Source organism: Heteronotia binoei, chromosome 8 (genome assembly GCF_032191835.1).
Source record: "Heteronotia binoei isolate CCM8104 ecotype False Entrance Well chromosome 8, APGP_CSIRO_Hbin_v1, whole genome shotgun sequence".
Lineage (NCBI taxonomy): Eukaryota > Metazoa > Chordata > Lepidosauria > Squamata > Gekkonidae > Heteronotia > Heteronotia binoei.
In genome coordinates this window covers 76402131-76417327 of record NC_083230.1, presented here as the reverse complement: position 1 = coordinate 76417327, position 15197 = coordinate 76402131, and the positions used below count along the sequence as shown (strand labels likewise).

The 15197-nt window shown below is 40.8% G+C and overlaps 1 protein-coding gene across 1 annotated transcript in view; it reads right to left on the bottom strand.

The window, feature by feature from the left end:
• The window catches only part of FAM234B (family with sequence similarity 234 member B), a 55143-nt gene extending 40864 nt beyond the window's left edge, over positions 1 to 14279 (bottom strand). The window contains exon 1 of the mRNA XM_060245303.1: positions 14131 to 14279. Within this exon, the coding sequence (XP_060101286.1) occupies positions 14131 to 14167 (37 nt within the window). The 5' untranslated portion in view covers positions 14168 to 14279. The remainder of the gene's footprint in view (positions 1 to 14130) is intronic.
• Between the last annotated feature and the right edge of the window lie 918 nt (positions 14280 to 15197).

Below are 15197 nucleotides of genomic sequence, written 5' to 3'. Positions count from 1 at the left end.
TGGTGCCATAGGTGAGCTATCCACTAGTCCCCCCCCCCCCCCGAAATGCAAAAAAACAGAATTGTAGGAGAAATGAAGAATCTTGAAACTATTTACATTTTTAATTTACATTTTTAATTTTAATTTTTTTTAAAAAATTGTGAGATTAAGCAATAAAAACTGTGAGAATACTACTTGATCCTTTTAGCTGGAGGTGCCAGGGACAAGACCTTCACATGACCATTTCTACTTGATACTTTTAGATGGAGGTGCCAGTGACAAGACCTTGTGCATGTGAGAAAGATGTTCTACCACTGAGCTATGGCTCCCACCCATGGCTCTGTTAAAGTAGAGTAGAAAGAATGAGTGGCAGCATACAGCTTCAACAGGAGCCAATTTTTAGAAACTGTTATTGGCTCTTCTTCAGCTTTTCCAATTGGTTAATTTATCCCTGCTGGGCTCCGAGGAGCATACTGCGCAAGTGCTGTCTGACCCAGGGAACACGAAAATGGCTGGGCACTGTCTGTGCTCCATGTAGGCTTCCCAAACCACCCGCCCTGCCGGGGGACCCCTGGATTAGAAGCCTAATCCCCCGCTCTCTAAAACTCTGAAAGCGGGGGTGGAGGGTGGAACGGCGCCGTGTCTCTTTCCCTGCCTGGCTTCAGGCTTCTCCCTTCCTCCGGGTCACAAAGACCCGCCCACACCCGGCCTGCTATTCGCTCCAGTCCAGCCTCCCTTCGCGAGGTGCATGCTGGGACTCGTAGTCCTTGCATCCTCTCCGGCTGCCAGGTGGCGTCTCCTCGGGGAGTCTGGCCGGCGGGGGGAGAGCTCCGCCCCTGGAGGACCATGTGCATTTCTACCTCCGGAGGCTTCAGTCGCTGATTGAAAGGCTTCCTCTTGGGATGGTGTGTCTGTGTTACTTTGAAGAAGTTGGCAGCAACTCGTAAGTAGAAAGGCCCATCCCCTTCAGAGTCGCCAGAAATGGGGAGGGGGGACATGTCTGCTGAGCATTATTCTCTATGTGGAGATTGATTCTCATAGGGCATAATGGGGAATTGATCTGGAGGTTTTGGGGGCTCTGGTGGAGCTGTTTTTTGAGGTAGAGGCACCAAATTTTCAGTATAGTATCTAGTGACTCTCCCCAAAGTATCTCCCAAGTTTCAAAATGATTGGACCAGGGGGTCCCATTCGATGAGCCCCAAAAGAAGGTGCCCCTATCCTTCATTATTTCCTATGGAAAGAAGACATTTAAAAAGGTGTGCGGTTCCTTTAAATGTGATGGCCAGAACTCCCTTGGAGTTCAATTATGCTTGTCACACCCTGGCTCCGCCCCGATGTCTCCTGGCTCCACCCCCAAAGTCCCCAGATATTTCTTGAATTGGACTTGGCAACCCTAGCTCCATGGAGCCTGCTTTCCATTGGGGAAGGCAGATTCCAAGGAACACACACTGCGCGTAGGGAGAGGGGGTGCCCCTAGGTCTGGTGGCGCCCTAGGCAGCTGCCAACTTGGCCTACTTCCATGCAATGGCCATGCCTGCAGGCCCGGTGCTGGGGTTTCCAGTGCCCTAGGCCAAAATCCACCCCCCCCCCCGCTGTCTCTTTTTAAAAAAAATTAATCCCCCATTCTCAGCCCTCTCCCACTTTGAAGTGGGAGAGGGCCGAGCACCCCCCCCCCCTCGACCTCGCCGAGGCTTGCAAAGCCTTGACAAGAGTGGGAAGACAGCGGGTGCACTCAGAGCAGCTGGCCCTAATGTTCTTGCTCCTCACCCCTGACCTCGCTGAAGCCTTGGCAAGGTCGAAGACAGTGGGCACACTCAAAGCTGCCAGCTCTGAGAGTGTTTGCTGCCATGCTACCTCCCCCAACTTTGCTGACACTAGGGAGGCATGGCAATGGCGAGGTCAGGGGGCGGGGAGCTTCGGCGAGGTCAGGACCGTGGAGCTCTGAGTGTGCCCACTTTCTTCCCAACCTTGCGGAGGCTTTGCAAGCCTCTGCAAAGTCAGGAAGTTAGCGGCATCAGACACGGCGGGAGAGGGGGTGCCTCTTGGCACCCCTAGGCAGCTGCCTAGTTGGCCTACTCCCACGCACCGGTCCTGCTGAGACCACACAAACACTCAGAAGGGAGGACTGGATTCTGGTGGTCAGCAAGGTTTCCCAAGATGCAGACCAGAAAACTAGCTGGGGCTGAGACGCACCAGGAGTGAGGGGCTGGTATTAGCTCTTAGTGGTGTGAGTCCTGGATGCTAGTGTGGAATGTCTGTGAGGGAAAATTAATCTGGCACCAGTCAGGAGTTCTCTTTGTGTGTGGAAAAGAGTGACTGACAGTTATTTTTATTATTTGAGTAGCCAGAGCACAGGGCTATGCCTGCTGGGCACTAAGCATTCCTAGTGCCCAGCAGGCACTGCCTGCCTGTCATAGAGTTCTGTAGAATTCTAAAGCCTACCTGGTAGTTTAAAAAAAAATTCTGCCAGGGTTATATATTTAATTTTACCTCAGCCTAAAAAATCTCTCTGTTTAGTAATTGATTATTTTGCCAACCACCTGCCTGCTCACTGATTCATTGTTATTGATCAGATCTAATCAATATTATTTTATCCCTCTCCCTTTCCTTTTGTTATCCAATAATATTTCTTTGGGGTTTTTTTTTAAATTTAAAACAGTCTGGTGCCTATTTTCTTAGAGGTCTGACAGGATTTCTGTATGTGTACCTGAGGGAAGGTGATTGGGGAAAAATTTATAGTGGTCACCCTCCCAAGCTGACCCTAACCAGTCCCTCACAGGAACCTCCAGGGTCATCTAGTCCAACCCCCTGCACAATGCAGGAAATTCACAAGTACCTCCCCCCCAGTGACCCCTGCTCCAAGCCCAGAAGATGGCAACAACAACAAAAACCCTTCTCCAGGATCCCTAGCCAAAGTGGCCTGAAGAAAAATTGCTACCTGACCCCAAGACTTCTGGGGTAGGAAAATGCCGAGCTGAGCTGCTTCTCATAAAGGGAGCAGGCTGGAACTGCTGTTCGGGGTAGTGGAAGGCAAATTAATGCCTACTGCCTACTTTTCTCAGTCAGAAATTAGTCCAAGATATGCACAGAAAACTTTGAGGAGATTTACCTTGGCTAAAAGGGAGTCCTGGGGGGGGGAGCTCCTTTGAGGCTTTGAGGGGTCTCCGGAGAAGAGTTGCATTTTCAGCATCTGCAGTAGTTTCCAGAGTCATTTATTTGACATAAGCTCGACAGAGTCCTAACCTTCTTGGACATTACTAAACTTCTAAAGCTACACAGGACCGGTGTGGATCTGGATAATTTGCAGAAAAGGTACAGATTACTATCTTTCATTCCGGGACTATTTAAAGTTAAACAGAATAAATTCAAAAGGTGGAAAATGGAAATCTAGAAAACTTGGAAGAAAAAGGGATGAAGAGGTGAAATTTGGACTTTTTAAATTTAAAGGACAGTGCTAAAAAGTGAGAAAGAATTTATTGTTTGGTCTACTTGTGGTTTTGAAAAAAGAGCACCATCGTCACAGACCTGCAGCATACACAGTCAACACAGGAAGTACGTCAAGTATCGTGGGATCTCTACTAGCGAAAACGGGATGTGGTGGCAAGTAAAGCAGGAAGCATTAGATGAAAAGCCTACTCTAGGACTATAATACCATAGAAAAACATCAGTGGCCATTGCAAGGAGGTCAAAATTAAAATAATTTTAAGGTGTTCGGGACATAATTGTTGGAAATAATTGAGATGGTGATGAAAGGATAAATACTATCGGACATTATTGTCAATATTGGATTTAAGAAGCTTTAATTTAAAGGAATTTTTTTAAAGGGAAGTAGAAAGTCGTGACCGCCATTTTGAAAGAAATAATTTTTTAAAAAATTAATATCTCAGCCTAGGAGGCTCTGAGGATGGCGAAATTAGGCTTGTTGGAAAAAGCAAGCTCTAATCTTTTGAATTTGATAGTTAAATTTTAAATTGGTGAGAATAAAATTTTTGGTGTTTTTAAATGTCAGAGCATAAGCAAACCCGTACAAGGGCTACCTCTCTGGAGAAAATGTAGGAACAATTAGAGGCAATTGAGGCTAGAATGATGAAAGGTATGGAAGACATAACTGCCTCTAAGAAAGAAATTATAGAAGAGATTAAAAAAGATATTGAGGATCTCAGAAATGAGACTGAGGAAACATCTAAGAAAGTGCAGGAGGTAGAAGGGAGAATGAAAGTACATGATTCCACCTTGTTGAAAATACAGGAAAAAGTGGCAATCCATGACTGCAAACTGATGGAGACTCAGATACATCTGAGAGGAGTACCTGAAAAGAAAGAGAGTGACTTGAAAGAATATATAATAAAAATAATTGCAGAATTTTTGGAGGAAGATCCTGAAGAGACTAAAAATATGTATGAGTATAGAGTGAACTCATCCCATGCCAAAAAAAATAATCTACCAAGAGATGTGGTCATAAGATATATGACAAAAGAAATGGTGGAAAAGATTATGAACAAAAATTTTGAAAAGACATTGATAGTGGCAGGTAGCTGAGTAAGAATCATGAAGGAATTACCAAGGCAAGTGATAAATGACAGAAGAACTTACAAAAAACTGACAGAGAAATTACGGGACAATGAAATGAGGTATAGATGGATAATACCTGAAGGTTTGAGTTTTGAACTTCAGGGAAAAAGAACCACAATTACAAATGAACAGGAACTGCATAGATTTTATGAAGAACATAAAGAATTTGCACCATGGTGGATTACAAATTACTATCTTGGAATGTAAATGGACTAAATTCACCACAAAAAAGGGCAACATTTCATTGGATTAAAAAGCAAAATTGTAATAGTTTGTCTACAAGAAGTACATATAAAACAAAAGGATTATAAATTCTTATGGAATAAACAATTGGGATTAGAATTTTATTCCCTGGCTGAGCAGAAGAAAAGGGGAGTGGTTTTTTATGTTAAACAGGAATTGGATCCGAAATTAGTACTTAAAGATAAAAATGGAAGATTTGTAGCAGTAGAAATAAATTTGAATGGGGAAAAAACGTTATTGGGATAGTACGCGCCAAATGGAGCGAAAGATGTATTTTTAAAGGATATTACACAACAACTTGATGAATTGACATATGATCAAGTTTTGATAATGGGGGACTTTCATGGAACAATTCAGAATGCATTGGATAGATCTGGACAAAAAAAAATAAGGAAAATTGCCAAAAAAAATTTTGAACTGGTTAAACAAGAAAATCTGGAGGATATATGGAGGAAATTTAATCCTGATGTACGGGACTATACCTTCTTTTCAGCAAGACATAATTCTTTTTCTAGAATTGACATGTTGTGGGGCACTAAAGATTTGGGCCTTATAACAAAGAAAATTGAGATTTTGCCTAAAATAGGAGGTGATCGTAACCCAATAATATAAATTACAAATTCATTGAAAAAATTAAGAATATGGAGATTAAATGAAGATTTACTACAGAATAAAGAAATAGTGACATCTCTAGAAAATGAGACCAAAGCTTTCTTCCAAATAAACGACAGAGAAGATATTGAATTCCAGATGGTGTGGGATGCCTATAAGGCAGTAATGAGAGGAATATTGATAACATTGAACAACAAAGATAAGAGGGCAAAAGATAAACAGATGCTGGACATTCAAAATGAAATCAAGAAAAAAGGTGAATTAAGGAAAAGGCCAGGAAAAAAGAAAATTATGTCAAACATCTTCTAGTGAAATTAGAAAGCTGGCTGACAACAAACAACATACTAGGCCCAGAACAAATAGGGTTTCGCCATGGTAAATCCACCCTTGACCAGTGTGTCGTTTTATCTCACCTAGTTTCTAAATACAGTGGGAAATCTGGCAACAAACTCTTCGCTGCCTTTCTAGACCTCAAGGCGGCGTTTGACTCAATACCCAGAGAGTTGCTTTGGGTTAAGTTGGCCAGGATGAACATGGATCCCAGATTGCTTACCTTGATCAAAAAATTGTATACATGTACCACCTGTCAAGTTAAGTATAACCTTCAGGGAAATCTAACTTCCGAAATTCCAATTTGCAAGGGTGTGAAACAGGGCTGTATCCTTGCCCCAGCACTTTTTAATCTTTTTCTAAATGATCTTGCTCCTGTTTTATATGCAATCGATGGGCATGCCCCTAAAATTGCTCACCGTCATGTTCCCATCCTTTTATATGCGGATGATGCTGTCTTGCTATCATGTTCCCAAATTGGATTGAGGCGTCAATTATGCCAAGTTATGACCTATCTCAATAACAACGAGTTGTCCCTCAATTATGGGGAAACAAAGATTTTGGTCTTCTCTAGATCTTGGAAGCAACATTTATGGTCAGTCCAGGGAAACCCTATTGAACAGGTTAAAACTACCAAATATCTGGGGATTAATTTTTCCTACAATGGGAGCTGGGCAACCCATCGCAAGTGCGCTCTAACAGTGGCAAGAACTAGTGCCTTGGCTATTGCCCATTTTTTTTATCTGAAAGGGAACCGATATGTCCCCATGGCCCTAAGAGCTTTCAATGCGAAATCTAGCCCCCAACTCTTATATGGTGCTCCCATATGGATCAGCGCCTTCGATCACACCACCGAAGGCCTACAATCCCTTTTTTTGAGGAAAATACTGGGATTACCCAACTGTGATCCTTATGATGCAATTTGCATGGAAACTGGACTGTTGTTGCTGGAAACTCGCGCCTGGCTTTTGACCTTTAAGTTTTGGCTGCGCCTTTTATTTAACCCTGATCAGAACTCTTTCACCTTTTTGATGCTGATGGACCATCATGCATCCAAATGGTTGACCCTGATCCAAAAGAAAATTACATCCATAGGAATTTCCTTGGATGCATTTTATCTATCCTCTGCTCCTGCGGTATTCCAATCCATCAAACGCAGATTACTAGATATCCAGTTGCAACGTCTAACTGAGGCAGCTCGGAAAACCTGCTCCCTAAGCTATTTGGGTTTATCCCTGACTCCTGGGTTTTTAGCTCCCTATTTCCTCTTTTTAACTGATCCTCACCAAAGAAGAGCTTTCATGCTGCCCAGATTTAATGCACTACCATCGGCCATCCTCTCCGGAAGATACCACAGAATCCCCCGCAATCTTAGACAATGCCCTTGTAGCCAAGGAGTCATCGAAACGGTCTCTAATGTTCTTTTGGACTGCCCTTTCTATAGCAGTCCATGAGCAAGATACTTAGATGCTCTGCTCTTTGACCATCAAGGCCTCTCTGTCAATGCTAAAGTTCGCTTTTTACTCCACGGGAAACACAACTTTGTCACCGCTCACATGGCTTGCTTTTTACAGGTTGCGATCCAAATCAGAGAGGCTTTTACTCATGCATAGCCCACAGCTATTTTATGTCATTTAACTTTTGCTGGTTTTTCTAAGGTTTTACTATATTTTATAGTGTTACTGTCGGTTTTAAAGTATACTGTACTCTTATATCAATGGCAATAAAGGTCTACTACTACTACTAGTAAGATTGTTAAAATAAAGAAAAAAAAGATGGTACTATATTTACAAAATATTAAAATACAACCCTTAACAGAAAATATGAAAAAAAGTTTTGAATGTGCCAATTGAAAGAATAGAGATTGAAGCAGCGATCAATGCAATGAAAATTGGAAAGGCTCCTGGGCCAGATGGATATACAGCTAAGTTTTTTAAAACATTTAAAGAGGAATTAATACCGAAGCTTCAAAAATTGATGAACATGATAAGATTAAAAGGTAAAATACCAAATACATGGAAGGAAGCAGTGATTTCGTTAATTCCAAAAGAAGATATAGATGTCACGAATGTAAAAAATTATAGACCGATTTCATTATTGAATAATGTCTATAAAATATACACAAGAATACTGGCAGTACGACTTAAGCAATATTTGATAAACTTTATAAAGGAAGATCAAGCAGGGTTTCTCCCTAAAAGACAGATAAAAGACAATATTAGGACTGTTATAAATATTGTAGAATATTACGAAAGACATCCAGAAAAGGAAGTAGCATTATTCTATGCGGATGCAGAGAAAGCATTTGATAATCTAAACTGGAGTTGGGAGAAGACTTTATAAGGATGATAAAAGCAATATATACTGCACAACGTGCAAGGCTATGTATAAATGCAGACCTTACAGAAGATATGATAATTAGTAAAGATACAAGACAAGGGTGTCCGCTCTCTCCACTGTTGTTTATAATGACACTTGAAATTTTGCTGATGCAAATTCAAGACGACAAAGAAATAGAAGGATTAAAAATAAAAGGATTTACATAAATATAGAGCATTTGCAGATGATATAATGTTTATAAATGAAAATCCAATTCAAGTAACACCCTTGCTGTTAGCTAAAATACAAGAATATGGAGAACTGGTGGGATTTTATATAAATAAAGAAAAATCAAAAATTTTATGTAAGAAAATGCAAGTAAGTAAACAAAGAGTTACAAAAGCTAACAGGTCATGAAGTTACCTCGAAGGTAAAATATTTGGGTGTGGAGATAACAATTAAGAATATTAATTTGTTTAAAAATAATTATGAGAAGCTATGGCGTAAAATGGATGAAGACATGATAAAATGGAATAAACTTAATTTGTCATTGCTGGGCAGAATAGCTGCAATTAAAATGAACATTTCACCAAGAATAATGTATTTATTTCAAACTATTCCAATTGTGAAGGACAGCAAACAGTTTAACAGATGGCAGAGGAAGATCTCAGAATTTATGTGGGCTGGGAAGAAACCAAGGATCAAAATGAAAATTTTAACAGATGCAAAAGAGAGAGGATTCCAATTACCAGATTTAAAACTATATCATGAAGCAGTCTGCTTAGTGTGGATAAAAGAATGGGTGAGGCTACTAAACAGAAAACTTTTGGCATTGGAAGATCATGGAAATAAATTCGGCTGGCACGCTTATATGTATTATGGGGAAAAAAAGATGGATGGTTTTTTCTCTCACCATTATATAAGAAATAATTTGCTGAATACGTGGATGAAATATAAGAAATATGGTGATGAGAGAAAACCGTTATGGATAGTGCCAACAGAAGTGATAAAAATAACGGCTGAAGTGGGTGAAGAAAAGTGGTTGTCATATAATCAGCTATTAAAAATACAAGGTGGTAAAATAGAGCTGAAAACTGCAAAAGAGTTGAACAATAAATATGACTGGTTTCAAATGCAACAAATAAAGAGTTTGGTGGAAAAAGACATTAAAACTGAAGGAATAAGAAAAGAACAAACAGAAATGGAAATAGTTCTGCTTGGAGATAATGAAAAATTAATTTCAAAACTATATAAACTGCTTTTGAAATGGTCTACAGAAGATGAAGTAGTGAAATCTCAAATGATTAAGTGGGCAATTAATGTAAATAAAGAAATACTGATGGAAACTTGGGAATATTTTTGGAAGAATTCTATAAAGCTTTCAACATGTCATAGTATTAAAGAGAACTGTTTTAAAATGATGTATAGATGGTATATAACTCCTAAAAAGTTGGCATAGATGAACAATAAGATGCCAGATAGATGTTGGAAATGTAAAAAACATGAAGGTTCTTTTTACCATATGTGGTGGACTTGTGAAAGAGTAAAAAAGTATTGGCAGATGATTCAACAAGAAATATCTAGGATCTTGGGATATGAAATCAAGAAAGTTGCAGAGACTTTTCTGTTGGGATTATATATGGAAAAATTTCCAAAAGAAGATGGAATTATAATTTGGTACTTGCTCTCAGCTGCTAGGACATTGTATGCGTAGTTGTGGAAGCAAGAAAGAATACCAGAGAAATGGGATTGGATTATAAAAGTTATAACATGGAGTGAAATGGACAAATTGACAAGAATTTTAAGAGACTATGATCTAGAAACTTTTAAATTGGAGTGGAAGAAGTTTAGAAGTTATATAGAAAAAGAATGGAAAATAAAAGGACATTGGACAATTTTTGATAATGATTAAGTCTTAAAAGAAAGAAAAATAGAAATTTTTGTTTTATTAGTTAAGGGTACCTTTAAATATTAGTATTTTAAGTATATAACACTGGCGGGGGTCAAGTAACGAGGGGAGGAGGGGTTAGAAAAGTAATATATGGGATAGATAAAAAGAAGTAATTAATAATGCAAGAATTGATTGTTACCATGTTACTGGAATAAAATTGTTTAAAAAAAATTGCTACCTTATCCCAAAGTGGCAAACAGCACTTCTCTGGGTGTATAAGGAAGGTTCACTCAAACTAAGCACTGATGAAACCCCCCTCTGCCCTCCTTCTCATGATCTGTCTAAGTTCACAGAATCAGCATTGCTGTAGGATGGCCATGTAGCCTCTGCTTAAGAACTCCAAAGGAAGAGAGCCCAACACCTCCCAAAGAAGAACCACTCTTTCAAGAAGTTCTTCCCAATGTTTAGTCAAAACCTTTTCTGATTTATATTCCACCAACTGGTTCTGCTCCAACTTTCTGGGACAACAGAAAACAACTCCACACCATCTTCTACAGGACAACCCCTCAAGTGCTTGAAGATGGTGATCATATCACCTATCTGTCATTTCCTCTCCAGGCTAAACATACCCAACTCCTTTAATCAGGGGTGTCAAACGTGCAGCCTGAGGGCCAGATCAGGCCCCTGGAAGGTTCCTATCAGTCCCATGAGCATCTGTCATCTGCTTCCTTCTGCATCACAGCTTGCTTTGCCAGGCTTGCTCAATCTTTTTTCTCTATTGGCTTACCAACACTTGAAGCAACTTATGTACAAAAGCTTGGAATCCCCAGCCATTTCATGTTTTCCCCTGGGTCTTAGGCTCAAAGCATTGACCATGAGATTTCTGTAATGAATGTCAATAAATCAAAAGTAGTTGTGTAACTTACAGACACACATCTGAACAACACTTGAAAGCATACTCAAGATTGCTACAACACAGAAATTGTCTCCAGATTTTGATGCAATAATTCAGAGCAAGAGGTGTCAGTTATCAGAAACTGTTAAATAAACAAAATACTGCAAGAGTGCTAATCTTTTAAGCATATTTTAAGATTTAAAAAAAAAATCTTTAATTTTGTTTGTCTGTGTCCTTTATAAAGCTACCTAGAATTGCATTTTATGGCACACATGGCCTGGTTTGACAAGATCTCATTTATGTCAGATCTGGCCCTCATAACAAATGAGTGTGACACCCCTGCTGTAATATTTCCTCGTATGACTTGGTATCCAGACCTTTCGTAATCTTCGCTGCCCTTGTCTGGACATGTTCCAGCTTGTCTTTGTGGTGCCCAAAAGATAGAAGAGTATGTGTGAAGCTCTTCATTTCAATATAAATAAGAGAGAATGGAAAGAAGAACTAAAGAGAACTAACTACTAAAAAAGTCAAGGACTAAAATGGGAGATTTTAAAAAGCAGATGGAGAACCAGTGAATCTCCATAACTAACGTACAAGCAATTGTGCTGTTAGAAGTGCTGTTATTACTGTATTTTCCCAAGTGAATGTAATAGAACCTATTTCAAGTTGCTTTCACCTATGAGGGTACTGAAAGCAATGCAAAACAGATAAAGGATGGTCTATTTCACTTCATATGCATGGTCATCCATTGCATAGTTGGTGCCATTCAAAATGCAACACTACTCACTACACAAACTTTTATTACAGCTGTTACTTGTTGCTAGGGACGCAGATGTCTTTCCTTAGGGCAAAATTTCTGTTACAAGATAATCATATTTTCTCAGCAATCAAACCTCAGTATTATGTTTTGCTTGGAAATGTAATCCCCCCCAAGCTATGGCTATGAGTACTGAACATGCTATCATCACACACCATAGACAGCTGAAAACTGATACTGAATGATGGCATATGCATTTAGTAAACAAAATAAATACCAGTTAGTGCCCTTGAATTCACTAATAACAAGAGACACTCCCCCACACTGCAGGTGTCTCAAGCCAAAGACTTTAATAATTGACACACTTGCTGGATATACTACTGTGAAGGACTTCTGGGTAGGTCTACACAAATGGGGGGTGGGGGATGCATTTGTACCACACATTGCAGATTATGTAGCTAAACTCTCAGAAGGAAAGTAAAAGCTAGTAAAGGCCTCTGTGGGATATGACTGAGAACACACTGTTCTTTAAACTAAATAAAAAGGTGAACATAATTGTGTTACTAATTTGCAAGGGTTCGTGGCAGCTAAAGTAGCTACAGTAAAGCCTTGTGGGTGGTGTGATGGCACATGAAGCCAATGGAAGAATGCCACATCTCCTCTCTCCTAGGCTCTTGTTTTGCCAGGTATTTCGAAGAACCCTGCCAAAAACAATTGGAGGGAGAAAAGGCTACAATTTGAGTTAGTTGAGCTTTTCCAGTACAACAGTGATGGTTCTCTCCCCAACTAGTTTAGTATTGTCACATGTTCTGTTTTTCCTTGTGATTCAATGAATATCAGAGACCAAAGAACTTTTTTATCATTTAATCATCATCAAGTTTAAAATCTACTTAGGATTGAAAGAAAAATACCAATTTTGTAGGTACCCATATCAAAAGTCTGAGAGAGAAGGCATCATGGTACAGCCCAATCTCTCAAGATCTCAGAAACTAAGCGGGGGTCAGCCTTGGGTTGGAGATCTGACCTCCAAGGAAGAATGCAGCGAAAGGCATTGGCAAACCACTTCTGCTTTTCACTTGCCTTGAAAGCCCCTTGCTGGGATCACCATAAATTGGCTGCAACTTGACAGTATTTTATACACATGCTTCTCAAAAGTCTAGTATCAAACCCTGTAATTTTTTACTTTTCTAGCCCCATAAGTACTGCCAATCCAACTGCAACAAAACACATAATTGTTTAGTTTCCTGTGCCTCCATTTTTAAAATACTGGATTTTTCATAAATCATCAATTGATCTGCAAGTGGGCATACAGTAGATAACACATCTGTTTTCTCCTTTTCACATCAACAGTGTGCCTGGTGCTGTTAGTAAAAAGAATGGCACCTGGGAAATATATACATAAGTCAGGAAGGGTATCCTTACTTATCCATGTAAACATATACCTGTCAATTAAGGACATGGTACATTCTTTATGAAAATTAATTATGACTGTTTGGATCAGGGGATTATGACACATTCCTGAAACACAATCAAGAATCCTTTACTCTTCATTAATTTGAAAAGTACAAACTCACAATATGGTCAACTTAAAATTGATGTCTGTGTAGTTGAAAGCAAGACTGCAATACTTTTAAGCAACAATTAAAATGCAAGATTATGATTAAGTGTTAAATTGTTCAGACTGGAGCAGTCTGATGGTGCAAGAGGAAATGTATTCTTCATTAACCTTTGCACACATCAATGACAGGCTGTCTGACACAACAAGGCAGGCATTAAACTAGTTCTTTAATTACAAGGAAAGCTAACATCATTTACAAAAAGGATGAGGAAACTTCAAACGTTTGGGAGACCCAACACAGTCTCCAGTATGGCTTTTGAGGGCTGGGTCTTTCAGCTCCGTGTTCTCAGCTCCCCAGGTAAATTCTCTTCTTCCAATGTGACACGTCAATGTTTGCAACATTTCAGAAAGGTGAGATTTTGAAGCAATGTTTACCTCAACCATCAGCCCTGAAGAACACAACTTCGATACTCATTTTCTTCTTCAATTACACCCATTCTCATTTCCTTCTTGGGCAATACCCATTTGCCCTCCGATCTCATACTTCGTCCCCTCCATCACTCCCCGGAGGCCAAGAATTCCTGTTCTCTCTTCATCCAGGTTAGACCCCCACCCTCTCCTTTCCCAATTACAGCCTCTAGATTAAATCTTTATTGCTATGGCAACCTCTCATCTCCCCTACTCGCCTCGGACTCCCAAAACACAGCCCTCCCTCCGAGAGGTGCACCGGTCAACCATCTTCCTAGTCAGAAATGAGGGGCACCTGCTGGGGCCCGGATGCGAAGGAAGATGATAAGGGGATGTCTGCAGCTGGTTTGCTGCCTCCCGGACTAGGACCCGGATGCTCTCCCCCTCAGGAGGCCCGGAGCTGCGGCGCTCCAGCTTTTCACACAGTCGGGATTGCCACCTAGCTGCCTATCGCTTCCCCCGCGTTTCGTCCCCGCGTTGGACGCGCTTCTAACCAAGACCCCTACCTGGCAGCTTCAGCGCCCGCGACAGCACCGTAGCCATGCTGGAGATTAAAGGTGCGCATGCGCTCTACTCTTCAGCTGCCTGGGAAACGTAGTTCTGCAGAGAGCTTATATTATAGTGCTCGTTAGCGCATCTTGCGCTGAAAGAAGAATCCCGCTACGTTGGGGTGGGACAGCGTACATTAAAAGCAATGGGTTATATATTTGGCATAACTGTGTAGCTTGCTAAACAGCAAGCCCAATATATTTTTGCTCCTGCAAGAAGCTGCAAAACATGATCCAAGAGCTACTCCCGAGAATCCTCCCTGCAATGTCAAAGAAATGGGCTCTGGAGCGAACGTTGTGTTGTAGTGTCCCTTGCAGTTTTACAAGGGCTCTGGGGCAAACTCGCGCCTCAAATTGCGCGCTGCTTCACTGGAGGGACGTCTTGAATTGCTTAAAATGCAAGTTGGTTGGCTATTTCAAACTCACTCCACATTCAGTTCCTCTATCAGGGTTGGCCAACGGTAGCTCTCCAGAAGTTTTTTGCCTACAAATCCCATCAGCCCCAGCCAGCATGGGCAATGGCTGGGGCTGATGGGAGTTGTAGGCAAAAAAACATCTGGAGAGCTACCGTTGGCCAACCCTGCTCTATCTGAACACAGACACGATGTATTTGACAAAGAGCAATGGCACACTCCCCAGAAATTTTTAAACCAAATTCAGTTCTGGAAAACTGCAAAGCGCTCCTATCCAAGAGAAGAACCAAGTGGAAAAAATAATCAAACTAGTGCAGCTGCAGTGTCTGTTATCAATTCAATTAGGTTCAATTAGGGTTGCCGCGGGGTCTGTGTTGGAAAATAACTGGAGACTTTGGGGGTGGATCCGGGAGAGGATGGGCTTTGGGGAGGGGCCTCAGCAGGGTACAATAGCATGGCATAGAGTCCACTCTTCAAAGCAGCCGTTTTCTCCAGAGGAGCTGATCTCTGTCAGCTGGAAATCGGATGTAAAAGCAGGAGAGCTCCTCCAGGCCCCACCGGGAGGCTAACAATCCCCAGAGAGTCACACTGATAGTGGAACAGAAGGTAAGT